This window comes from Fukomys damarensis, unplaced genomic scaffold (genome assembly GCF_012274545.1).
Source record: "Fukomys damarensis isolate Sample0158 unplaced genomic scaffold, DMR_v1.0_HiC HiC_scaffold_4, whole genome shotgun sequence".
Taxonomy (NCBI): Eukaryota; Metazoa; Chordata; class Mammalia; order Rodentia; family Bathyergidae; genus Fukomys; species Fukomys damarensis.
Genome location: NW_022900916.1, coordinates 3,433,989 through 3,461,437, shown reverse-complemented (window position 1 = coordinate 3,461,437; position 27,449 = coordinate 3,433,989). Strand labels below are relative to the sequence as shown.

General features: G+C 40.0%; 1 protein-coding gene across 1 annotated transcript in view; it reads right to left on the bottom strand.

The window, feature by feature from the left end:
* The window catches only part of Pclo (piccolo presynaptic cytomatrix protein), a 324,402-nt gene that overhangs the window by 43,372 nt on the left and 253,581 nt on the right, over window positions 1–27,449 (bottom strand). Inside the window, exons 15-24 of the mRNA XM_033758844.1 lie at window positions 20,791–20,899; window positions 20,189–20,256; window positions 18,880–19,094; window positions 15,921–15,971; window positions 12,394–12,518; window positions 9,716–9,742; window positions 3,255–3,348; window positions 1,818–1,889; window positions 669–849; window positions 7–107 (exon numbers count right to left, since the gene is read on the bottom strand). Coding sequence (XP_033614735.1) covers window positions 7–107; window positions 669–849; window positions 1,818–1,889; window positions 3,255–3,348; window positions 9,716–9,742; window positions 12,394–12,518; window positions 15,921–15,971; window positions 18,880–19,094; window positions 20,189–20,256; window positions 20,791–20,899 — 1,043 coding nt within the window. The remainder of the gene's footprint in view (window positions 1–6; window positions 108–668; window positions 850–1,817; window positions 1,890–3,254; window positions 3,349–9,715; window positions 9,743–12,393; window positions 12,519–15,920; window positions 15,972–18,879; window positions 19,095–20,188; window positions 20,257–20,790; window positions 20,900–27,449) is intronic.

The window sequence follows — 27,449 nt, the reverse complement described above, 5'->3', positions numbered from 1 at the left end:
GGGGCTCTGGCTGCGCGACGGGCCGTGCGAGCGCAGGTGGCCTTCGGACGACGATTTGGAGCTGCCTGGGCTGCTGTGCGACTTCTCCATGGTGGGCACCTGCATGTCTGCTGCGGAAGGGTGGGCAGAGTTAGGGCGCGGCCCTCACTGGGACAGGGTGGGGTTACCGTGGCAAGGCGGGGATGGAGTCCCCTCCCCCGCACGCAGGCCAGCTCCTCAGGGGGTTGTGCCCACAGTGGGCTGTGCTTCCTGGACAGTTCCCTGGGGGAAGGACGCCGGGGCTCAGGTCCCGTGTAGGGACTGTGCTTCGGGGTTCAGTCAGTCTGGGTCAGCAGGCACCAGAGACTCTCCCAGGAAAAGCGACCCGCCAGCGCCGGGCTGCTCCATCACATGAGACCGTGGAGAGGAACCATCAAAACCAGAGCATCGGGCCATGCAGAGGAAGGGACCCAAGGGCAGGGGCGATGGTGGCAGTGTGCTGGGAGGGACTGTGCGCTCCGCGTGAACCTCCAGGTACACTCCCTGGAGTCATATTTCCGGGACGTTTGAGAATCAGACCCCACAGTCCGCATGCACTGATCTCCCCTCAGAGACCCCGGACGCAGACTCTCGTCAGGGCGGGACCGAGCGGGCACATAGCCTGAGCGCCGGCCCGGAGCGTCCCCTACCCTTGGCCGGGTCTGGGAAGATGCCGTGGCTCCTGCTCTTGATGACGGCAGGCTTCGGGGACCCCTGGCCGCCTGGGCCGGCGTGGGCCTTGCTGTGGTCCAGGCTCTCCGTCTGCTCCCTGAGCAGGTACCAGCGTGGGGTATTGTCCAGGTGCGAGGAGCTGGATAGGTCTATCAGGACCTGGGAGGTAAAGACAGCCGGACGTCAGCGCATGCAGTGACCCCAAGTTCACTCCAGACTTCGAACCAGTGATTCAGTGTGACTTTTGGGCAGGGGGCTGCTTGCTTCCCAGTTTTCCTTCTTTCTTTCTAATTTTTCTTCACCCGTGATATTGGAACGAGGTCTTGTTGGATGCGTAGTAAATGTGAAATTAAATTGAACTGTGCAGCCCTGAGTCTCAAATAAATTGTTTGGAAATTCTGTAAGTTGGTGGGGGTCACAAGTCAGTCTTTTCATAAAAAAAAAAAAAAAAAAAAAACTTTTTGCTTATCTTAACTTCTAAAGTTGACTAACAGCTTTTTTAAATGTATGATTTTAGTCATACATCTGGGACAAAATAAAAATAAAAGAAATAATGGGTGATTTGCAATTAGTAATGCATTTCTTCTATTTAAAAACACTGTAACATTTGAAATAGAGACGTTACTAACAACTGATGCTGGGAAAGCACTGTATCATGGCTCTAGCCCCAGCTTTTTTCTTCTTAGTGGAACATAAATAATGGTGCATTTTATAGCTGCTGAGATCAGGATATTCAATCATAAGTAACGACATAAAATGTTATATCAGGCCTTCAGAAATGCAGTGAGGAAGCTGAAATTGCATTTTTAAAAGTCCGGCTCATTTTATAATATAAATGTATTACCTCAAAACTCTTTTAGACTCACGGCAGGCTTATATGTCTTCCTATTGAGACAATTATATTTATAATCTTGCAAATTAACTATAAAGTATATCAAGTGGTATGGAGAAAACCATGTCTCAAGTTGCTGTCCATCTATTCCAAGAGCACTCAGAAAATGAATTACATCTGTGGAAAGCTGTATTCAGAAATGGCTGTTTCATAACGTAAGAAACATGCTCTGCATTACACATTGATAGGTGGTTCATCACGGCACCAGATGTGGGGACAGAAATCAGAGGCTCACCTCCCCAAGGAAGTCATTGGAAGAAAATCGGTCGTAATCCCAGACAGTCACCTCCAGGGTTTTCTTCTTGAGCTGCAGTTCAAATAAAATAGGCATCACCCCCCATTTTTCTATCACAATTTTTCATGATATTAGTACACTCAACTGATCAATTTTTACTCTGACTCCTTTCCATTTTTTTTTTTTTTTTTTTCCCCTACCAGGGATTGAACTCAGGTCCTTGCGCTTGCAAGGCAGGCCACCGAACCACTGAGCTAAATCCCCGGGCTCCTTTCCATTTGTATAAAGAGCATTTGAAATTTTATCTGAAACTATGTAGATGCATAAAATACAGTGTGAAAATTGCAGTGATTACTTCTCAGTCCACGCTAGTGTTTAATCTTGAAGCTTCACTGTCCTGGGAAGAAAATGGTAACACTCATTTTCTATTCCTCCCCACCCATTTATTTTTAAAAATAGGAAACAGAATCTATAAATAATCTTCAAGTATGAGAAACTCATAGGTAATGCAGTGCATACAATTATTTAAAGTATTTAGATAGCATATTATCTTATTCCTGCAAGTGAATTGATTTTAAAGACTCAGGCTGTAATTTCTACCCAGCTTCAATGATGTAATCAAACAGCCTCATTTTAAAAGACTTGTTCATAGAGATGACCTCTTCCTGTTTTATTTGTATACTTCTGAATTCAACTGTATCAACTATCAGTTATTTTCTGCCAATGTTGAAGAGTTATCAAATGTGGATTTTCAAAAGCACACTGATGAGAGAGCCTGGGGTCACATCATGGTGGCCATCCTCTCCCATGCTCAGTCTTGTTCTGCCTTCTCCATGGAGCCAGAGCTGAGGCGGACTCCTGAAGTATTGTTTGGAGGAACAATACAGTTCTGGGCACTGAATTTTACTTTTTCTTTATATTATTTGTGAAGGTCAAAATATAACCATCAGAAAAAATTTTCCTCTATGGTAAAAATATGACACAGCTTACTGAAATTTTTATGTTTGTTTTTGTTTTTTGAGACGGGGTCTTGCTATGCAGCTCAGGTTGGCCTTGAACTCACTATGTAATCCAGGCTGGCCTTGAAATTGTAGCAATCCTTCTGCCTCAGCCTTCTGAGTGCTGGGATTACAAGCATGCACCACTGTGCCTGGCTGAAGTTTTTAAATTTTGGAATAAGCAATGGAAAATATTCCACCAGTCTTCTTATTTTATATATTTGTTTATTTTTTGAGTGCTTTGTCAAAGTGCTCACATTTACTTTTATCCTGCATTTTACCTTTACACAATTCCTTTTTTGAGCTACATTTCTTGCATGTATTTTATTGAACCCTTCTTGTCTGGCAAAAAAGGATGCAGGTCCCGATCTCTGACTCATCTTGTCATCGCTACATGCATGTTAGGCTCACTGTCACCTAGGCAGTGGTCATTACATACCTGTTCCATGGAAATACTTTTATAAATGACTGTTTGATTCCACTCGGGATTAAGACTTTTCTGAACATATTTAGTCCTTCTCTTGTACTCAGCACTGAATTGGAAGAAAAGAAAGTTATTGTGATTATTCACCTTCCCTGACAATGTTACAGTCAAACTGAAGGACACAGACTTTTCAAGGTATTTGGCTTTAAGTCACTGTGTAGTCATCTCATCGACCTCAAGTCACGAACCCCTTAAATTGGACACGTGATGATTTAAAATTATGTTGGAAGTGTTTTGTTTTGTTCGCCCTAATGAGGATTTTTAAAGAAATGCCTATAGATGTCCTAACTACACTATAATTTTAGAAGTATTACTCTTCCTGAATGTAAGAGATAATTACAAGAATTCCATGGCAGCAACAATATCTTTGTGCTCCACAAATGAAATCTGGTCTTTAACTTTCCAATAGTTCCACACCTAATCATGTCAGAAAAGCTATATGATCATTCTAAATTGGAAGGGCTGCATGAACTGAGAGACTTTATCTGGCTATTGCTTTAGCTAAAATCTCAAACATTTATCTAATATTTAAAGTATCTTCTGACACTCTGGTAAAGTATCATAGGCAATGTATCCTGAAACAATTTTAATTAAATATAAATGATTGGTTCATGTCAGTTACTTGTTACAATTTATGAAAAATTCAAATCTTTCCTCATTCATTGTACCAAGGAGCCTTTGATCTACTCTGTGACTCTTCTGTCCCTCTGACCAGATTGAAGTGTATATTCTACATGCTTAAAAATTACACTCAAAACCTCTCCTAGTTGAGTCTAGCAGAACATCTAGAACTGGCTCTCATCAGTAGATGAGTTTGGAATTGGATTACTTCCATCTGCTAATAAAACATGGTGTTCACACAGCAAAGGCCACAGTCAAACTTTCACTGCCCCACTGCCTTCTGAGATTTTGGCCTAGGCTGACATGTTAGTTCTTCAATAATGCTCTCGCTGGTGGGCATGAGGACTCTGGAAACGAACCTGTCCAGAGGCCCTGGACTTCATAGCCTGCCTCTCCCTAAAGGCCCTGGAACTGGAACTGTCGCCAGTCATTCTATTCCACATTGTGTATGACCAGACTGACTTCTGCTTCACGCCTGGCTGCAAGTACCACCACATCTTGGATGTCTAGCATGGATCCCCAGCTGCATGTTTGCCTGTGCATTCTAGATAAAGCCACTGAGAACCAATGTCAAGTGCACCTCCCACTTTTAGTCAGACAGCCGATGACTAGCCTTCTCTCTCAGCTTTTATTCTCTCACCAGCCACAGGCAAAGGCAGTCAGATCCCAGTACTGCTGCTGAATGGGATCAGCTGGGGCCAGGAGTTCTGGCACAGAGAGGTCAGGCAGTGAACACTGCAACACCAGACACCGCCCCCATACCGAGTCACTTTAAATTAATCTGGAGCGAGCCTTGAGAATTAGGATTTCAAAGGCTCCCACCAGCTACTGTGTAGTTAAGGTCTGAATCACTGAGCTTCTGTCCGTGACTTCTCATGCATCATCCACCGTGAGCTGAGCACAATTTTAAAATTAAAGCAGTATTCTCACTTCAAAGCAACCCATTTGAGTGTACAAAACTAAGAGTACAGATAATGATTTACAGGAATAGGAACTCCTATGGACTGTGGATAGAAGGTATTTGTGCACACAAACTTTAGATAAAGGTCAATGGCTAGTGTAATTTAAATTACCTATCCAAACTTCTACTTGGGCCACTTGTACAAATTTTTCCACCTGTGTGTAAGAAATTTGTTCAAAAAAAAAAAAAGAAAAAAACTTGTTCAAAAACATCCATTTCAACATTGTTTTTAATAGTAAATCAACAAAAGAATGAATTATGATATTATGATATATTCCATCAATGAAATATTAAGTGGCAGTTAAATTGAATAACTTATACTATACTATTACTTCATATGATTTTAACCATATGAAATAATAGTATAGTATAAGTTATTCAATACACCTTGTATATGACAGCTATATTAATATCACAAAAACATAGGAAGTATAGATATTAAATGTAATGTAGTGGTTAATTTAGGTGGCCAAAGAAGTGATTTCAGAAGGCTACAGAGTTACCTGTAGAATGTCTTTTATTAAACAGGTATCTGAAGCAAATTAAACAAAATATTATGACTTGTTAAAGCTGGATACCAGTGTACAGCTTTTGTTTCATTTTGCATTACTGGGGAAAAAACCTAGGGTGTTTTTCCACTGAGATGCATCCCCAGTAATTTATTTGTTTATTTATCTAAGTTTCAGACAGAATCTCTCTAAATTACATCACTGGCCTTGAACTTCTGATTCTCCTACCTGGTATTATGAGTTTAAAGTTTCTGCTTGTTTTGGACCTAGTTATCAAAGTGAAGAGATCATATGAAAACCATAGTAAGGATATGATTCATAACATATGAAAGTAGTTCAGTACACTTCTAAATTCTAAAAAAATTATATCTATAATTTTAAGAAGATGGGAATAAATGTCAAATGCAAATTCTTGTGTTTTCAACCACAACTCTGGATATGACTAGATATTAAAATTACCTGAATTTTTGAGATCTTTTGAAAAGGATTTGTCAGTCACCATTTTTTAATTCATAAAAGGGAATAACTGTCAAATTTTTTCATATTTATATTTAGTAACTTTTTCATGTTTACAGCTAGCAAAAATTATCAATGCGAGTTCTCTACCAGGAACCAGTTCTCTACCAAGATGTGTAACTGCTAACTTCTGACACAGTTTTACTGATACACAATCGTATGATAGAATTGTGCACAAGAAACATTTTTTTTAAAACGTACACTAAGTAGTGATAATTCACACAGAATTGTTACTTTTTCCAAGGTAACAATCTAAATGCTTTGCATTTCTGAGCTCATTTAATTCTCATCGTCTCACCCCTAGCAGACAAGTATCGCTTATTATCAACTTTGATCAGGAAGTAAAACCAAAGATCAGAGTGAAGGTGAGCCGCTGAGGCTGCAGATGCAGACTGGCTGGGTAGCATTCATAAGGGAACTGGGGTTTGCGCTCACACATACAGACTTTTCTGATTAGAGCCACCATGTCACTAATCCATTTTCTTAACTGTAGGCTTTATTATAATTTGAAGTTTTCCATCTCAATTCACATATATTCTTTATATTCGATAATGATATAAATGTTATGTCTTATATATGCACATACACACATGTAAAGATCAGGCAGATTGTACATCTACTGAGGGAAGTGCTGAAAGAATATTGGGAAATAATCAGGGATATTTATTATAAGTACCTAACAAGCACATATTCAGATGTTTCTTTTAATAGTGGCTTGGTCTTAGCAATGGGCTGATTCTCTATCCTCTCCAGGCCCAGGGAGCAGGGTGTAGAAGGGAAACACTCCGTTCTGGCCCTGTTAAGCCCTCTCTAACACACAGTCCTGCTTCCTGGTGTGCAGAGCAGCCCACACATGGCCATCTGTCACAACACTTATGACATTCTGACTGCAGTGCAGACTCCAGGGGCTTTGCTTCCTCTACCCAGCTGGAAACTCACCACCGTGCTCACAGCCACATGGCGCACTGACTGGGCACCTGCAACGGGGGGCGGCTCTGTGGGAGTCTTGGTAGGAATACAAATTCAGTCTAACTGAAAAGCGAAGTGTGCTCTCCTTTTCCTTTCTTGTTTGGTAAACACAATACAGTGTATTCCTGCATAGGAAGAGTACAGCATGGGATTCCACTTGAACAATTAGGCTACGGTGGATAATCAGAGACAGTAACATGGGAAAGTAAAAGTGAAGATACTGATGGAGCCTGCCCCTTTGGGTGTGTATATTCTATTTTCTCCCTTTAAATTTCATTTTTCTTTTATTTTTATTAGTTATGTTACTCATAGTAGACGTGGTTTCAGGGTAGTCATAAAAAAGTTCTCCAAATTTTTTTACTTTCAAAAGGAACTACTGAGGAAACAAAAGAACATGATGAATCCTTTGTATCTACTTTTATAGAAACATCTAAACGCTGAAATTATTCGTTTTAAAATTTCATTTGTTTTCCCTGTACTGGACCCTTTTAATGTACGTGTATATACCAAAAGGAGAAAGTGGAGCGCATATCCCGTTTTGCCAACCCAATTTCCCTGAACAGCTGTGCACTTCCTGTGCGTCACTTCCGAAACCGGTCAGTTCCCGGGGAGCAGAAATCGTGGCTGCGCGGTTCATGCCCACCCTCCCATCTTGCAGACGCTGCACACTTGCTATGGTAAATAAATGTGTGCTGAATGAATCTTTAAAACATGCTTTGCGTCGTTTTCTTTTCAAATCTACTGAAATTAAGTCATCTTTCAAGTACCTTCCCCAGAGGAAATAATTTCCTATGTATCAAGGTGATTTAGAGCAAGTGTAGCCGGTATTTGGGTTTCCAAGGGTAGGCTCGCTAAAACTTGGCTCCATCAAGCAAAATCCCATTAAAGGAAACTTTTGCTCTTTGCCCTGCAGCATGACAGGAGAGAACGGAAGGAGCCTCTGCAGCTCTGCACAGCCCCGCTGCTCAGTTAGGGGCGCAGGGCCCAGTTCGGGCAGCTTGTGCCCCTTCCTCGCCTCTCAGCTCATCCTGCCTGGCATTTGCACTCTCAGCACTTATGAGGGCATTGGTTAGGAGCACGAAGAGGACGCAAGAAGAGATAAGCAAACGGCACCCGTGGGATTTATTACTTAACAGCACTTTCATCATTTTGCTATTAAAGAAAAGTTATTTCACTTTCTTTACTCTGTTGCTAATTTGATAAGTGAGGAGCCCAAGCATACCATTTCTCCATTTCTGCAGAGATAACTGGCCATTTGCTACATGAAAATTACATATATTACTAGCAACAGTAATAATCAAGTGGCATTTACTGAAAGCTTATTAGATGCCAGATGCTATTCCTGTTACTCTTGGCTTATAAACCCCTGCATTTGGGGAAAAAAGCCTGTGAAGATGGCTATTACTATTCCTAGTTTGCAGAAAAAAATAGTTGTAGATAAATCGCAATCTTTCGACGTGGTGGGGCGGAATTAAAACCTCCATATTGTAATGTAAGATTTCGGTATTTTGTCATTACCATTCCCTCTCACGTTAATAATTCCTAAAGGTACTGTGAAAGTAACTGCCAGATAAGAGAATGACTTCTAGGTCTTCCAAACTTCCAGACTCATCCAGCCATTATTTACATTTATACAACATGCTCCCCTCTGTCATTAAACACAGGCAGTCAGTACTCTGACAATATTCACTTAGTTTCTCTAGATAAAGACAGAGAAATTCCAAATAATGTCTGCTCTAAAAATGACATTGTCTCTTTGAAATCCACTAATTTCACTCAGTGCTAGACACTTGGATCCTGTCCTGTGAGGAGTGCATGAGACACAGCAAGACCCCTTCCCTGTGTTAAGGTTCACTGCCATAATTCTATGGCTGCAAGGAAGTAAAAAGATTCCAGATACTGGCAGGGCTGTGGCCACTTCTCGTGCTGTTGGCAATATGCAAATATTTATGCCTTTAAAAATCTAAAGCAGTCTCTTTTGGGCAACGGCTTCTCAGGATTGATAAAGACATCATGTTTTAATATCACAGACAAAACAAATGCTGGACCATTAATAATCAGGGTGGAATTAAAATTCTCATCACTTTATCGCCGGATGGTACACGATTAGCCTCCCTCTGCATAACATGCTTAATTTATAATGCACCAAGAGTTGTGCAAAATAGTGTTTTTGGCTGTGTATTAAGCAACAACCTTAGTTGATGATGTAATGATGCAACATATTGTGATTTAAGAAGCAGAAAACAGTTTCCTACTATTGAGAAAAAGGGAATCTGCCCATATCATGGCCAGAATACTGTGAGAAGCACACATGGATCCCAGATCACCTCCCGCTTAGTCTGTGGTACAGAGGTATAAAGCATGAGATGTCCCAAGAGAAAAATACCAGACATGCATTGTGCTTAAGAGGCAATATATATCAATTACTGGATATACAGATCAGTTAATACCTTTTAAAAAGTGACTCTAGACACGTTTATTTGTAATAGAACAGCCAGGAGTATTCAAGCCATGCTTTTCATTTGAGAAGCAAAATAAGATTTAGTGAACAGATTGTAAATCAAAACCTCAGTAATGTCTAATTCGGGGTGACAGGTCCTTATTTATCTTTTCTATGATTTTGACATTTTCTATTTTTCTGTATCCTCTTGCACACACCTGTTAACACCATTAAGAAATGTGGTAAGGATTTTCTGTAGATCTAACTCTATAGATATTAAAATGCAAAAAAAGTAAAAGTTACAGGCCAGGTTGAATTGCAGAATAATATACACAAATACACAAAAGTATAACTTTAGGCATAAGGGTATAGCTTGACACTGAAAAAGAATCAACTCTACCTTGCATTCTGGACAACCATGACTTGGCTGCATTGATCCCAAGAGCGAGAGAGAAGGATACAGCAGAAAAGTAGGGAAGACAGGAAGAAAAAAGTTAGGAATGGAAATAAGGAAGGAAACACAAGAACACTAATCAGAGGAGGTTCCGCAGCACACACGTAACACGAAGCAGAAGACAATCTCAGAACTATGTGAAAATAACAACTCACGAATGCAACCAATCCCAGTGCTTTGGCCACTGTAACAAGGGTGATTTGATGAAATAGCTACAAATTAAATAATACCCACAGGAACTAGCTGCCTTAAACTAAAACCATGCATCAGGGTTATTTTGCAGGAGGATGTATCTGCATGAGGACAGCATTTCGGGCGATTCTCTGTCCATTTCACTGCCTTCTCACCATTCTGTGCTACGTAGCCCAGAGTGACTGATGTGACAGTGTCGCCTGGGTGTCCTTTCTGGTTTTGCAGGTTTGCAACATTCCAGTCAAAACATATATGGTGTAAACATGTTACTTGCTCTCATGTAGTATAAAAGATGACATTGTAGTACCTCGTGAGAGAAGGTAGAATATAAGTGACAGGGCTTTATTTTTTTTCATTCATTCACTTTTTTTTTTAATGCTATTTAGAGACCAATCCTTGGCAATGATTTCCTAATAAAGTAACACTAGAAATCTAATGCACAAACTCAAAATTGGACCGAAGTTTTGTTTGTTGTTATTTTTGTTACATTCACTTTGAAAGCTATAGCCAAGTTATAGACACAGTTACATCAATGAGTAAGTTGGCATAAAAGAAAGGATCTCCTTTCTGGGGTTATGTGGCTCATGAATAAACTCTATACAAAATTAATGAGAGTTTTGTTTTTAAAAGGTTAATAAATTAAAACTAGAGCTACCATACAAACAATCCTGAGTTTCTAAATGGAATTCTTAAGGAGGATGAAATTAAAGCCTTTATACTGAATTTGATATAGCACCTAGCAATTTTCAAATGATTGTCTAGGTATTATCCAATTTGTTTCTCCTGACAAACTAAAAATTATGGTTCTCCTACCTTAGCTGTCAGAACTGAAACTAGGAAGATGAATCTCAAAGAAGTGGGCATGGATGCCGACCGTGACATAACCAGTTCAGAGCAGAGTGCAGGGCAGTGTATAACTCCCGTTTGGATCCTATTCAAATGGACAGCAGCAGAGAACACAGTTTGTGTGACTTGAATGTTTTTAAACTTGTTAGGCTTTGTTTCATAGCCTGGGCACAGTGTTAGTGAATACTCTGTGCATGCTGACAAACACCCGTATTTCAATATTGAAGGGGTATGTTCTAGAACTATTAATTGCATCCTCAAACTATCTAGGGAAAGAAATACTATGAAACAACTGGGACTATTAAGACATTATTTGCAAATTTTAAAATTATTATGGTTATATAGGATATTATAACTTTTAAAATGAGTCTATTTTAGAAATATTACATACTGAAATAATTGCATAAAATTTCCAATAGCTGGGATCTGCTTCACTCCAGAATAAGGCAGGAGCGGGTGTGCGAGGGTAGAACCGAAACATAACTGGCTGCTAAGTGACGGCTCCTGAGAGGAGGGAGCGGACAGGGTCAGCCTTTTTATTTTTGTACTGTTTCTTTGCCACAATTGATTTTTTTTCAAGGAAAAAGTAAATACAAATGTCACTCCCCAAATTAATGGAAAAATGAGAAATAAAACCCAAACTTCTCTCTATTTTGTCTCCCTTGTTGGTCACGTCTGCTAACTTGGCTCATGGAAGTTAAGAAGTTAAGAAGAATAAGGATTTTCAGAGGCCAAGTCACTTTTTTTTTTTCTGGTACCGGGGATTGAACTCGGGTCCTTGCATTTGCAAGGCAGGCCACCGAACCGCTGAGCTAAATCCCCGGGCCCCAAGTCACTGTTTTGAAACCATTATTGACTACTGATTTTCATACCAGAACATAGCACGTGGCATTAATTATACGAAAATTAAACATCTCCAAGGAGCACTCGTGTGTGATGGGTTTTATTTGGTGGTAGGAATGCACCCAGGGCCTCGCGCATGCTTAGCACTCTGTAAGAGAGCTGCACGTCCAGCCGAGAGCGCATACATGAACCATTTCCATGTCACACAAGGGTCCAAAAGATGTCTTTCATTTATGTATGAGAACGGATACTTCAAATATTCTTCTTATTATCATCCTTGAACCCTTGATTTGGAAATCTGCCTATAAAAACTGGTACCTCACAAAGCAGTTTAATGAAGAGCACAGAAACCAGGCAACACACATATTCTATATTAAAAAAAAAAGCACTGAAAAAGCTATTTTGCAAATAATTTTGGGAACGTAAGCGAATTCTTTAAACCTGCCACAGCCAGCGGATTTCCCGGGGTGTTTGTTTCACAGTCATGTGACTCACCAGGAGAGCGGCTCTTCCTTCTGCACGCTGACTCCTTCTCCACAAGCCTGTTTTTTACTGCACCTCTGCTCTTCCATGATCCTTAAGGCCTAATTATACATTTCTAATTCCACCTCACCTAATGGTAAATCAGTACATACGACATGTGGCAAAAGCTAAGGGAAAGGTGTTGAATGCAATCGAGGCAGACTTCAGACACAGACTGGGAGACGCCCGCTCTGGGCCCCATGCGCAGCTTCTTTCCTTACCCTCGCCCAGGAAGAAGGTAGACCTTCACGAAAGGGTCCGAGTAGCCATTGTTGTCTCGAGGCACGAGGTTTCTTGCTTGGAGAATGTGTATTATGAGATTTCCAAGGTCATAGTTGATTTGAAGCTTTAGGAACAGCAAAATAGTCCATATTATTTTGAAGAAAACGTACCACATTATTGTTTGACATTTTACTAGCATTGCATTTACAGTCTTCTAAGAAGCATCAACCCTCATTTCCACTTTATCTGAAGCTGAACAGACCAGTGAATATCTAATTTAATTGGTAGCTGTGGGGCACATTTTAATCGCTAAGTAAACACACCGTTTCCATGGTGAAAAGTTCTGGCCTCTCTACAGTTCATTCTGAAGGAAAACCATTCAGAGGGTGCTGGTTCAATTTTTACATAAATTTTTACTCTTAGGGAAACAATACCTGTTCAAATAAAAATTACCAGGACTGTGGAAATCAGTGGGATGACTAGAAAATCTACTATGCCGGATGCTTCTCACCAAATGATTAGCCATGGGTGGGTAGATATGAAAAGGTACAGCTGTCAAACTGAAATGGACAAAGTTGATAATGTGTGGATTTGCTGCATCCTCTTTTACATCCTTTGATGTTGAGCTCGCAGCTCGCTTTTTGAGCCTGTTTTACTTGCAGTGTGGGAGCCTGGGACAACACAGTCCTATTTAGTTTTAGAAGCTCTAGAAGCATCACTGTCTCTGAGACGCCTGCTGACGGCGGCACAGCACTGCTGAACAGCAAAGACTTCCACTCAATGGATATTCGAAAAGTGGGGTAATCAAAAGACTGATTTAACTAATTTTTCTGTTTCATAATTGAAATATTCTTTGGCATCATTTACAATAAGTCAGACTTGTCTTAGCTGTTGTTTTTCTTTATCCAGTAGAAACAGGAAGATCTATATTTCAAAGAGGAAATCCAAAAATAAAAATACGAACTTTTCTATGATAGATACGCACTGCTCATGTAGAAAAAAGGGTAACCAAAATGAGTCAAACCTTCACTGAGGATGAAGCTAACCGATGAATAATTCTGATTATTGAATAATCTCAGATTGCCTGCGTCTGCCCTTTCTGACAGCACTAAGGTCCCTCAAGAGGAGAGGAGAGGTGGGGAGGGCAGAAGTGTGCACTGTGATGGGACCCGAGACAGGCAACACAGGCTCGTGTGCATTTCAGGTCCCCTTCAGGAAAGCCCTTCCCTTTCTCTCCCTTCTCTGCTTCCCCGCAGCTCACTTGTGACTGGTGAGCCCCACACACACTTCCTACAGAAACCAGAGCCCACAGGCCACCTAGGAGAGCAGGGTGGGGCGGGCCCAGGCTGGCTCTGGAGCTGCACAGCAGTTGGAAGTGGCTCAGGATCAGCTCCGAGGGAGGGGCACCCTGGTGTCTGTCCACCTTGCCAGCCAGAGTGCCAGAGTCCTGGTTTGCCTCTCTATGGAAAGTTTCATCGGGAGTTAGGTTTTACAACAGGAAAACAAAACATAAAAAACAACTAAGTAGGATATTAAAAAGCTTTTTCACAGCAAAAGAAATCACCAACAGAGCAAAAAGGCAATCCACAGAGTGGGAAAAATTTTAGCTAATGTCTCCTCAAAGGTCTACTATCTAGAACATATAAAAAATGACAAAAAAAACGGACACCCCCAAATTTAAAGATTCGGTCCAAATATGTGCACTGAGATGATTATACACTTCTAAAATGAAGGAGTAGAAATGGCAAATAAACACATGAAAAAATGTTGAAAATCACTGGCCATTCGAGAGAGATGCGAATAAGACTAACACTGAGATTCCACCTCACTCCAGAAAGAACGGCTGCTGTCAAGAAATCAATTAATTTCAAATGCTGGCAGGAGTGTGGGGAGAAAGGAACCCTTCTCCACTGTTGGTGGGAGTGCAGACTGGTGCAACCACTATGCAAATCAATGTGGAGATGCCTCAAAGTAGGACTAGAAGTCCCATTTGACCCAGCTATTCCCTTTCTGGGGATCTTCTCGAAAGAATTAAAAGCATCATACCAGTGCAATATATGTGCATCTGGTTTTATAGAGGCACAGTTTGTAGTAGCTAAATCTTGAAAGCAACACAAATGCCCATCAACTATTCATCCATAAGAAGGGTGAGCTTGAGACCTTTCTAGGTAAATGGAGGCACCTGGAGACCATACTCTTAAGTGAAATAAATTGCACATGTATAAATATTTCATTGTCTCTCTGGTGTGAGAAATTGAAAGTGTAAATAAGAACCAAATGTATAATATAATGTGAAATAGAAATTATTCAAAATTATATCGAGTAAGATTTTATTAATAACTAAAATATTTTATGCAAAAAGATGTGGCATTCTTAGGAAGTAAGAGAGATTAGCAGATGAAAATATATTCTTTTAAGATCACAATACACAGTGTATTTACTATTGCTATTGTCCAATTTTTGTTTCCAAAAATTTTTTCATAAAACTTTTATATTTTCCTTAGCATCTACTTGTATTAAACTAAAATTAAAAATGAAAGAGAACTGAAACCACTGCTTTACGAGAATAACCCAAGTGGGTTAAGAAGAATATCGTTAGGATAAACTGCAGCTACAGGGTTGATCTTACTGTTCAAAGGAGACAACAAAATCAGAACAAACAACAGCGAAGAGCAAGTGAAAGGGAGCTTGGCAAAGTCCAAAGGAAGGCAGTGGCTAAGTAAAGACGCTAAGAATCAGAAATTCGAATACTTTCTTTGTTGCTTGTGAAGTGATAAAGGGTAAGTCAGACAAAAAAAAAAAAATTCCTAGAAGCAGGGACACATCAGGGAGATGGCAGGCTGTGGAGCGTCCGGCCAGGCCCCCTAGGACACACAGCTCTCCTCACCAGCCTAGAGTGACCTCAGCTGCTGGCCTGCTTCCCTCTGGGAGGGAGCCCAGGGCCTTCCTGCTCTCCCTTCCTTGGACATGGTCCTGCTCCTGTGGTTCCCTCCAGGTGGTTCATATCTCTGCTGTCCTTTGTGAAAATTACCTCTGGATGTCCTGGACATACAGCTCAGACCGCGGCTGTCCACCTCCACAACGTACCATTTTAACTTATACGGTGCTCATTGTTTCCACAGGACAGTGCTCATCCACCCGAAATTCCCTTTTTGCCATCACCTGCAGTACAGTTCTTTTAAAGCTTTTTACCTTGACTGACACTAAGAGATCTTTATGGTACAACATTCAAAAACACAGAGAACTAACAGTGATCTAAATGTCCTGGTTTCATGAATTAGAAAGCTATTATCATCTAAGTATGAAAACTACTTGTTCATAACAATTGTTCACGTATTATTTAGCAATTATTGGTCAAAAGGGAAAAATAGATTTCACAAAACATGTTTTTATATTGATACATTCAGCCACAAAACGGCCTTTCCCTTTTTAATTCCATGTGCTATGGAAGAAGAAAGATTCAACAGACCAGAGCAAAAAGAGCTATAAAGGAGGCAGGACGATAACTTTTTAAAATCTCTCATACCTGAATTTCTCCAGTAATTGGATGAGAAACAGCCTTCGTAGCATCAGTAGGCTGCAATATAAAAGAGCAATTGTTACTTTAACAGATAAACTATTCATAGAATGTGTCATTTCAACTTTTCCTTAAAATTGATTCCGATTTGGTCAGAGCAGTGCCTGAAAAATGTATTTTGTCCATTTGGCTGCTTCAGAATAATAGTGTCCGCTTATAATTTTCAATACATAATGGTTAATAATTTTATAGATAAGCCTATTTTTCTGTTTGGCGAGCTTTTATGGAAGCTATAATTTTATACCAGGATTGGTTTCGGTTACCGACGAGACTGAACATTTCTGGTTTAAAGCACCTTATTTAAGTACTGTAAGGTTCTAAGGATCTCTGGAGCAATGAAGGAGTTTCTTTCCGGGAATGCCCAGGGGCACAGCGGAGTGACCAAAGCTCTTCCAGCTCATTGTCTCTGCTGCAGAGTGGAGCTCCCCATGGACAGTCCCTCATCCTAACGCTTCCAGGTCTCTTCCTGATGGGAGCAAAATCTTAAAATGCCAGAGGGACCTGGTAGGTTAGCTCGCACTGCTGAGTAAACGCCATTCCGGCTGCTCTCCCTGAGAACGTTGTACAGTAGGACAGGTGCCGACCCTGCACCCTTTCTACAGCCAAATTGCAGACAACAGGACGTCAGTGCAGAGGCCACGTGTACAAAAGCGGTGGCCTCCGTGCCACCCTACACATAAAACCCTATGGACATCTATTATCCAATACTGGGTTTTTCTTAGTAAGGAAAGTTACTAAATTATTTCCCATGATATTTATTTTCATATACTTGCTAATTACCTTTCCCCTTTACTTTATTTCATAAATGAGAGTAGTCAAAAGAGAATTTTCATCCAAGCCTTGTTTCATTAAGTAAGTCAATGATAGAATTAATGTAATCATTTGTACAACTATAGGAGTGGAGGTTAAGATTTCCAGCCATGTGTTCTTTCTTGGTTCAACTCCTGTACTAAAATGTACCATTTGTCAAGTGTACCATTTATCAAATGTATCATTTACCAGAACTCCGCTCTGATTTCAAAGCATAACGTTTGTTAGTTATGGTGCGGGAAGAGAGGGCCAGAGAGAAGCTGGAAAGAACCGGAAGCGCAGCAGACAGCAGCACCTGGTAGGGCTCCACAGCACAGCAGAGAGAGGGCCGTCGTAATCGGCATAGCTGTAAGAGGAGTTTGAAGAATTCCAGCAAAGGGAGTCTTTGCATCTTAACAGGAGACTCAAGGAATAACTAACAGGAGAATTCAAAACGAAGGCCACGCCTCCCAAAGAAAGCAGAGTTACGATTGGTAAATGATTTCATCTTGATTTGTTTATGAGAACAGCAGCACCTATGACGTGGGCATGGAAATCTACCCACTTTTGATGAGGAGAATAAACTTCTGGGCCATTTTTAATTGTCCTGTTCCATAATGAAAATATGTTGTGGATATTTTAAATTATGAAAGGTGAAAGAAGAGCGTCCGTTAGACACTTTGCAAACTACCAGTCTGTATGATTTCAGTATTTGTTTAGATTGTTTAGATTCATATTTTACCTACATTAATTAGGGACAGAGTTTTATTAATTAACTAGTGTTACTTATAAATAATAATTTTCGTATAAGAAAGATGCTTCAAGGCATGGACTGGGGCAAATTATTTTTTACTTCACATTGTAGCACTGTGACTTTGTATTTTAGCAAAAATACTGTAAAACTACATAGGCCCACATTCTTGGCGTAGTAATCAATAAGTGTACCTCATAAACCTGGTAATATCATTTCCTGAATGTTGTCAAAAACGTTAACAGATTACATTCAGTCAACGTTGCCCTCCCGTAACACCATGGAGGTTTGCAGGGGGTCAGTGATGTTGTGAGGCACAAATATTTACTTATTTTGGTATTCTTCCATGCAAGCCCTTCAACCACATGCTCAGGAGGGTGTGGAGGAAAATGAGAAACCAGTTTCCAGGTAATCCTGATGTGCTGGGCTGGGGACACACTTCCTAAGAGAACCGCTGGTCCTCAAGGTACGGAGGGATAGGGTTTTCCTACTTCGGCCTTGGGTACAGACCATAACCCCTGAAATGGAAGTAGCATAAGAAAGTGCCTGTGGAAAACAGGAGGGGGTGGGAAACCCTAATAAACAGAGCTCTCCCTACACGGCTGCCAGCAAAGACTGACCGCATAATGCTCACCCTGGTAACCAGGGAAAAGTACTTAGCAGGGGCCTTCAGGGTGTGTAGGGACAGAGACCGGGTGGAGACAGCTGAACGCAGAGAGAAGGGTGTCTCCCAATGGGAGGGTCACACAAGCACACGATTTACAAACCGACTCACTGTCATCTGTGTTTCTAAGATTAAAAATCAATCCCACGTCCCTTTTCAGTTCCCTGGCATCTTCAACATGATGTAGACATTTATTTCAAATGAAGGTGTGTATGAAGAAAGAAATTTGTCAGTATGCAGCTGGGAGTAAAGTTCAAAATGATACCAATGTGTTAGTGGGGTTCCTTGTCTTTTATAGTCCTAAATTCTCTATGTATTTTTTCTTTTCCTTTTACTTAAATTACAATATCTAATGTAACATTTATCTCTCTTCAAAAAGACACAAAGCTAATGTTTGATGCACAAAAAGCTCAGATTCACGCCACAACCAAGAAAAATAACCAGAAAATAGGAAAAATCAGACACATTTTTCAAACTCCTCATAATAACTACTGAAATATTTTAAAAGCTGTGGTAATACCTTGTCCTGGTACATCTTGATCAGTTATAAGCCCAAAGAAGAAAAATGGTGTTTGTTCCACTAGGTCACTAGGAAATGAGAAGCCCAAGCCAAACACTGGAGAAAATGTTCTCTTATCTCCTGTCTCCTGGCCTGAGTGCAGAGCCGGAAAGCAAGGAACTCAGAGGCAAAGCAAACTTCTCACCTTGCTGCTGCTGTGTTTCTTCTTGCTCACAGATGGCGACCCTGGTTGCCCCGGGCTGGGGACAGAACTGGATCCAGCGGAGGCCGGACCCGAGTGACCGTGCGACCCCTTCTCCACCACAGACGCCAGCACCAGTGGAGACTGCTGCAGCGAGACCTTCTGTAGCTCAGCAGCCAGCTGCTTGGGGTCCACCCCCGGGGATTTGGCCTTATCCACTGCAACAAGAGGAAAGACTGACGGCCCGCAGGTCTAGGTCCTGACACCAAGAACTGGCTGGAGTTCTAGGTGACAGAGGTGAAATGTTACCAATAAACTCAGCTTCACTCCCAAATCAACTTGACGGACTCATCTGTGAGGGAGTGGAGGCCAGAGAGCAGGGATGATGCTGGAGCAGAGGGAGCCTGGAGTTCCTACTCGGTCTTGAGAAAAGCACCTTCACCACTCAGAGGAGAGCTGTATGAGGGATGCTACACCCCATTTACGCCTGGGAGGCATCTGGGGGACAGGCTGCGTGTGCCCTCCCTGCACTTCACAGAGCTCCTTTTCTAAGAGGGAAGCCTGGAGGGCATTCCCTTTTGCAGGGTGGCTAAACTCCCTCTAGGACTTGGTCTTTTCTGTTGAATGCAGTGACCCAGCTCCAGAATTGTCAGGTTGGCATAGGAAGTGTTTGATAAAAGTGAGATAAAGAAAGGCGTGGCATTTACAGTCTTACAGTTGATCTTACAAATGTGTAGGTTGCATTTTTTATCTGAGAAAGATTTAAGTCTTTTCATCATAAACTTATGAACTCACATGTTGATTTTTTTATGAGAACACAATAAAAAAGTACAGGAATAAACTTTCAGAACTGAGTTATAGGTTGGGGTATGGCTCAGAGATGAAGCATTAGCCTGGCATGCACAAGGCCCTGGGTTCCATCCCCGCACCCGCACCCACCCCACAACAAGAAAAGTGCTGTCATGCTGAAAGGAAACAAGTATTGACTAAAAATATGTAACATCAGAAAGTAGTGGACCCATGGACCACTTTCACAGGATGAATTTATATTTAAAAACCTGAAAGTGGGAACTTACACAGTGAGGACTCACTATGAATTTCTTATCAAGTCTAACACACAAGAATGTTTCCTCAGAATGCTACAATATAGATAACAACACTTTTCATTTTGCCCACAGTTCCATAAACACATACAAATCTATTCCCTCGTCAGTCTGTGCTTATGTCTGCATCTTAACCGGCAGCTGCATCTGCTCCAAACCATGTGTGCTCTGGATCTTCATTCACGGTTGAAGCAAGAGCATCTACCTACCAGCTTTGGGTGGCTCATGGACTTCCAGGTGCTGAAGATTGTCAGAATCTGAAAGCATATTGAGATCCCTAAAAATCAAGACAAAACAGTAAGAAATTGAGGAAGCCTGAGACAAGGCACTTCCTTCCAACTACCCTGATTGTTTTCAGTAGGCAAATGAGAAGTGGTTATGGTAAAAGCAACTCCAAAGCATGCTCACTTTGTATCCCAGTAGTATTTACAATGCTGTTACAAGTCAGAGCTGATAAAAATGATCATTTAAGGTGAAATCTTTATGGATTAAATGTAAGTTCATTTTGAAATGCTCTACACATCCATGAAATCTAAATGGGTTCAGGCTTTCATTTAAATGAAGCATGTTTCAGTAAACGCAGGAAAAGAGAGAGAGAGAACAATTGATGTATTTGGAAACTAAGCTAAATTCTGCCTATGCTTTAGGCTTTGACTCTGAACACAAGAAATCTATAAACCTTGCATTTGCTTCATTCTCTAATTACTGAAGAATGTCCTGCTGCCTGGCAAAGGTTCCACCTTAACAATTTTAAATTAAAAGAGCCATGAATAGCCAAAAAATGGAAACAGAAAGATGGGGAAAAACTCACAGTCTTACACATATTTCTGCTTCCCCACTCTGCTGACTGATGATGCTCTGTACTTCTTCATATGTTTTAGAAGTTAAGGGTATCCCGTTCCACTCCAGTACTTGCATCCCTGTAAAGGCAAATAGGAGAAAAAGGCAAGCGTGTGGTGTGTGTGCCTTCTCCGTTCTGGGCTCACGGGAAATGGAGAGGGCTCCGCATTCAGAAGCCAGAGCAGCACACCGCTTCAGAGAACACACTGCAGTTTCTCTGGAACATTACCAGTTGATGTCATCAACCTTCATGAATGTGGAAAGTATATTTAACACAACATGCAGACTTTTGCTTTTGGAAGCCCATTAAGTATCACCAAACACATGCATTCCGTTCACACTTCTGTAAAGGAAACAGCACTGAGTGTGTACTGCTTAGACCAATTCTGCATAGAGAAAACACGATCATTATCACTACCAGCAGAATTTTCTCTTAGGGAACAAGCTCTTCGAAGAGTGTGAACATCCACATTTTATCATGGAATGGGAGTTGTAGGAAAAAACATCATTGAGATTTCCTGATGAAACTTTCCTCTAGAAACTGGAGTACCTCAAGTGTGTGCAGATTAAATGGAACACATTTTGAGCTTTTCTCTCACTGTACACTGGACATTCCCAAATTGGACAGCAGGAAGCTGCAGGAAGAGCACAAGGCCCCACGTGCACACAGCTCCGTGCGTGGTCTGCTGTTGCTATCTTGGCATTTTTAATAATGTCTGAACAAAGCACCCATATTTTCGTTTTGCATCGCATCACGTAAATTATGGCAGTGGCCTCATTTTCCTATCTAAGAGATAGTTTTATACAAAAAATAAAGGAGCAAAACGATATTTAAATATTTTATATCTGGTCTCTTTGGTCCATTTTATGAGCTTCAAAGTAATTTAGGGATGTCTGTTTGGCATGAGTTATGTGGTCCTAAGATCTGGCTATGTGATCTGGATAAGAACAGGTGGTGTCATCCAATGCAGTGGGAAAATATTTGCGAATATGAATAACTTCATTTGAGAAAAATGTCCATACACTGTAACTATGGTATAATTTAAGTAATATTAATAATTACTCAACAGTTAGGTTTTTAAAGAGCTTCACCCTATGTGAAATTCCCTACTGCTCACCACCTGGTGCAGTGGTAAATTCTAGACATGGCACAAGCAGTCTTCAAGGAAACACACTGGGAAGCATGTTACCAGCCGCAGTCCAGTGAGGGGAATGCTCTTACACTGCAGTGAGACACCAGAAGTCCATCAGAAGGCTCAGGGGAAGCAAACACAAAATGACCGCTCTGTAACTTACTCAAAGAAAACGTCATTTCCCGGTGGCCTTAGGGTTTATTCCAACAATCTCAAGCTGCTGTACACACAAAATGAGAAAATTATGTAACAGACAGTGATAATATCTCTAAAGAAAACTGCAGCACACTGAAAGAGGAGAATAAAGCTCTTTTTTAAGGTCAAAGGGAAAAGTACATTCATACACAGACGATTCTGAATTAAAACAAATTAATGCTGTAACAATTCAGAAAGTGCATCGGCACATTGCCGCAGGAGCACAATCTTTACAAAGAAATAGCCACAGATCATCATAATTTTTCTGTATGTAGCTTTTTCTGAATGTAGCTATTCACATTTCTATTCTCAAAATAAAGGGCAAGTTGAAAAAAACACAATTATCCAGTAAAATGAAAATTACCTAGTCATAAAATGAAACTACTTAGTATGACTTTAAAAACTGCTGAAAAATTATACAGAGCCCCGGGTTGCTCTCTAGACACACGTTTGCACCACTAGCCACACGACCCGCGCGGTTACTGGCCATCCACAGTCTGCTGCGCTTTATGCTGGCTCAGAGCGGGCGGGAAGAGATTCTACGGGCAACGTCACCGCTGACAAGAGTTCTGTCATACTTCTCGCTAGTTTCCTACACGTCCTGTAACAATCAAACTAAATCACGAATGGAATGTAAAGATCACTCTGTATTTACTTTATAAAGTGATTGTATAAGTTGTAAGAATTAAATACCACGCGATTTCGAAAGTCATATATTTGATACAACATATCCGCAAAATGAAGGAAAAGACATTTGATAATTTTTAATATCCTATCGTGATAAAATGAAGGACTAAGTACAGAGGGAATTTCCCGCAACACAGTGAAAGCCACGGCACCAAACGGGAAAAGCTGAATATTTTCTAATATCTACAAAAAGACAGGCACGTCCACTTCACCATCTTCACTGAACACAGTACTGGAAGGACTACTCAGAACAGCCAAGGAAAGGAGCAAAAGTCACCTGAACTGGAAAAGAAGCAGAGCCTCACTGTTTGTGGATTACATGATCTTCTATATAGAAAGCTCCCAAAGACTATGAAAAACTTAGGGCTGATAAATTAATCAAAGTTGCAGGACACAAAGTCAATACAAAAAAGAGTAGCACTGGTCTGTGGCAACATGAATTAAGTGAATTAGTTATCAAGAAGCAAACCCATTTAAAATAGTCCCCCAAAATAGCTAGGAATGAATTTCCCAAAGAGATAAAAGACATGTGGATGTAAATTATAAAACATTTATGCAAGAAATTGAAAGGATACCAAAAATGGAAAGAAAGTTCATGTTATAGAATCAGTATTATAAGAACATCCAAACTGTCTAATCCCACTGACAGATTCAAAGCAATCCTTGTCAATATAAGAATCACAGTCTTCACAGAACTAGAAAAAACAATCCTAAAATTCATATGGAACTATGAAATACCCGGAATAGCCAAGGCCATTTAGAGTAAAATGAATAAAATAGGAAGCATGATACTATTTGGCTTCAAAATATTTGAAGTGTATTTATTAATTATAAACCCTATAAAACAATATATAAAAGGCATGAAAAATTTTGTAGAAAATCATTATACTTTGAAATTTTAAAAACTTGTATAATTTAATAAATGGAAATATTTTTTCATCTTAAAGTAGCATTTGATACTGGCTGTCCTTTAGAATGATTACCTAGAAGTTATCATAGACATGAATGATGAATTTACTATTTACCATCCTGCGTAAGATTTTGTATTTTCCTAATATTGAAATTCTATCCAGATGTACATTAAACAGGTTTTGAAGCTTGAGAGAACACAGATGGCTTTCAGTCATATGCCTGGACAGTGCCTACTGGAATAGCTTCTCTAGTCAGAACTACGGCCCCTCTAGACTTTTGCCAAGTGTACAATAGTGATGATAGGATTTGTTTTTAAATCCCAGAGCTAGGAGGTTAGGAACATCACAAATTAAACAATTATAAAGCAACATAAAACAAACTGCAATAATAATAATAATACACACAAAAAAAACCCCAAAATTGATTATCAGATTATTAGGTAATTTTAGAAGTTCAAAAAAAAAAACAATATAAGACATTCTTATGTATGTTTTCTTAAGTTAATGCTCTTCAGACTGGCAAAGGTCTTTTTCATTTTATTTTGTTATTTTTGGTACTGGGGATTGAGGCAAAGGCCATTTTTATATTTGTATTGCAAATTTTCTGTTATATTATTCCTTGATCTATGTTTAATATTTGCCATTACATCAAAAACAACATATTAATTAAAATTATTCCATTTACTGTTTATTCAAACATATACAACACCAAAGTTTAAGATACTCATTCATTTAATTCTTTTCACAAGTATTTTTCTAGCATGCGGTATGTGGTATGCATTAAACAATCTCCTTTGTTCATGTCTAATATTGTCTGCTGCCATAAAAATTAATAAAAAGATACTGCACTTTAGTGGGAAAATTCAAAACAGTTTTGCAATTAGTTAAAAAAAAAAGGGCAATTCGCAAGTACAACAAGAAAAGCTCAGCTTCGGTGTGATTAGAAAGCACAGATGAGAGCAAGGATGACTTGTCACTTAACTGTCATCATATTGGAAGGAGTCTGAAGGCCAGGGAAAGGCACATGTTGACTGGACTGTGATCAGAAGATTCTGACCTCCCCAAGGAGGCAACACTCACAAGCTGGTTATCTCCACTTATTCCCACTCTGTGCTGAGTGTCATGACTACCTCGGGAGGAGCACGCAAAACAGCAAGCTGCTTGTAGTTTACACAGCTGTAAGTACCCTAACGAGAGCCCAGGGAGCACCAGTCTAGAGGGCAGTCTGGCAGAAGCCAGCTGAGTTAAACACGTTTACCCAGATATTCTCTTCTTGGGCATATATTTGTGGAGGAATCAGGAAAAATGGGCATTGAGGCTGTACAGATGCTAATTATGGAAACCCTTGGCAGAAGCTGGAAGAAACAGATCACACCAGCAGTCACACCAGAAGGTAGATCCAGCTCAAAATCTGTAGCAGGTGAGAAACAGGATGTGATCTTTGGGAAATGCTGTTTATGTGGCTATGTATGATATGCACATGAAATAAAATGTATAATAATAGGCATTAGATAGATTATATTAGTTGCCCAAGAAGGGAAGAAGGAAATGAGAAAAAAACAGAAGAAAATGACTGAATGAATGAAACACAAAACAACAGAGTAGCTTCCATGAAACCACAAGGCTGGTGTGGTAGGAAGTGTGATGCAGAGGATGGTCTGAAAAAGAAAAGAAAAGCCTAAACCTAAGTAAACTAACTAAATAAAATACACATAAAAACAAATAATTTTCTGTGATTTGTTTTACATCTTGTCACATTAATGTTAGCTATGTCTAATACTAATTTCCTAAAAGTAAACAATCACTCAGGAGCCTTCTATAAAGTGAATCGAGCAGCAACATCCCTTGCAGGTGGGCTTGGAGAACCCTTCACATCACCTATGCTGATCATGGAACCACTCACTTTTACGTTCAGCAGCACTCCTGTATGAGAAAAAAAATTTATATGGATTTTATTTTTTAAATGAATTCTTATGATTTATAAATTTGACCTATTTACACATTGATAGTATTTAAATAGCATCCTGCTTATTCACAGGACAAGGAAATAATGCTGACGATGGGACATTAAAAACTCCAGCATGTTTCTCTGGGTAAATTCATCTGCATATATACCGAGTTGGACAGTATTTTGTTGGAAAGCTAATATCATCACAACTTTACTATGCTTTCAATATTGCTGTTCCTTTTACTTATGGCATTCATAACGCAAGCACAATTTAAAACAATAGACTCTCAATACACACCATGTGAGAATGGCTATACATTTGGTGCTTTGTCTTGACCACAACAGTGTGCTCCTACTTGGCTTGGTCTTTCACCAGCTGTCCCGTGCCTGTGCTTGGTGGGTACTCCCACCTGGCACTCCAGGGACACTGTACTTGCTTGGTGACTGCTTGAGTTTGCACCACCCTGAGGGGAGAATGCTGGCATTATGATGGGAGAAGATACAGAACATCTGCTGCCTTATGACTGATGAAAATGTAGCTTTTGAGCTGAAGGTTTATATGAGAAAGTTTTGAAATGTTTACATCCCAGCCTTTCTAATTTATTTTTTGCTTGACTATCAAAAAATGAAATACTTAGGAATAAGTCTAACAAAGCAAATAAAGGAACTTTACATTGAAAACTATCATACTCTGCAAAAGGAGATAGAAGAGGATATCAGAAAATGGGAAGACATCCTTGCTCTTGGGTATGAAGAACCAATATAGTGAAAATGGCCACACTTCCAGAACTGTTTTACAAACATAATGCAGTCCTGATCAAAATACCAACAGCATACTTCACAAGATAAGAGAAAATAATCCTAAGTTCATTTGGAACCAGAAAAGACCTAGGATAGCACAAGTATTTTTGGACAGCAAGGGCAAGTTGAGGGGCATCACAATCCCTGAGGATCCCTTAAAATTATACTACAAAGCTACAGTGACTAAAAACAGCATAGTCCTGGCAAAAACAAAACAAAAAACCTGAGGACCTCAGGATCAGTGGAGCAGATTAAAAGATATAGAAGCAACTCCAAACATACTTGCTGAACACCTTGACTGCAAGAAAGAAGGCCTTTTAAATAAGTGGTACTGGGAAAAGGGGTTTCCACATGCTGAAGATGAAAGCTAGAAACTAAAACCATGTCTATCAGTATGTACTAAAGTAAAATCCAAATGGATCAAAGATTTAAATATTAAAACAAAAACTAAATCTGCTGGAAGGTAGGATAGGTAGAAACCTTGAAGCCATGAGTACAGGCAAAAGCTCTATGTAGAACACTCCGATTGCAGAGGACATATTACAAATAATGAACAACTGAGATTTCATCACATTAAAAAGCTTTTGCACAGCAAAGGAAACCACAACAGAGTGAAAAAACAGCCCACAGAATAGGAAAAAAATTTTGCCAGCTGTTCCTCAGACAAAGGACTAGTATCTAAATTATAAAAAGAATTCCAAAAAATCAGATCCCTCAAAGTTAAAGTCTGATCCAAAAATGGGAATGTGAAATGATTAGATACTCCTCAGAAGAGGAAGTATGAATAGCAAATAAATATATGAAAAAATGTTCAACATCACTGGTGACTTGTGAAATGCAAATTAAAACAACGCAGAGATTCCACCTCACTCCAGAAAGAATGGCTATAATAAAGAAATCAACCAGTAAGAAGTGCTGGCCCAGCTGTGGGAAAAAAGCAACGCTTCTCCACTAT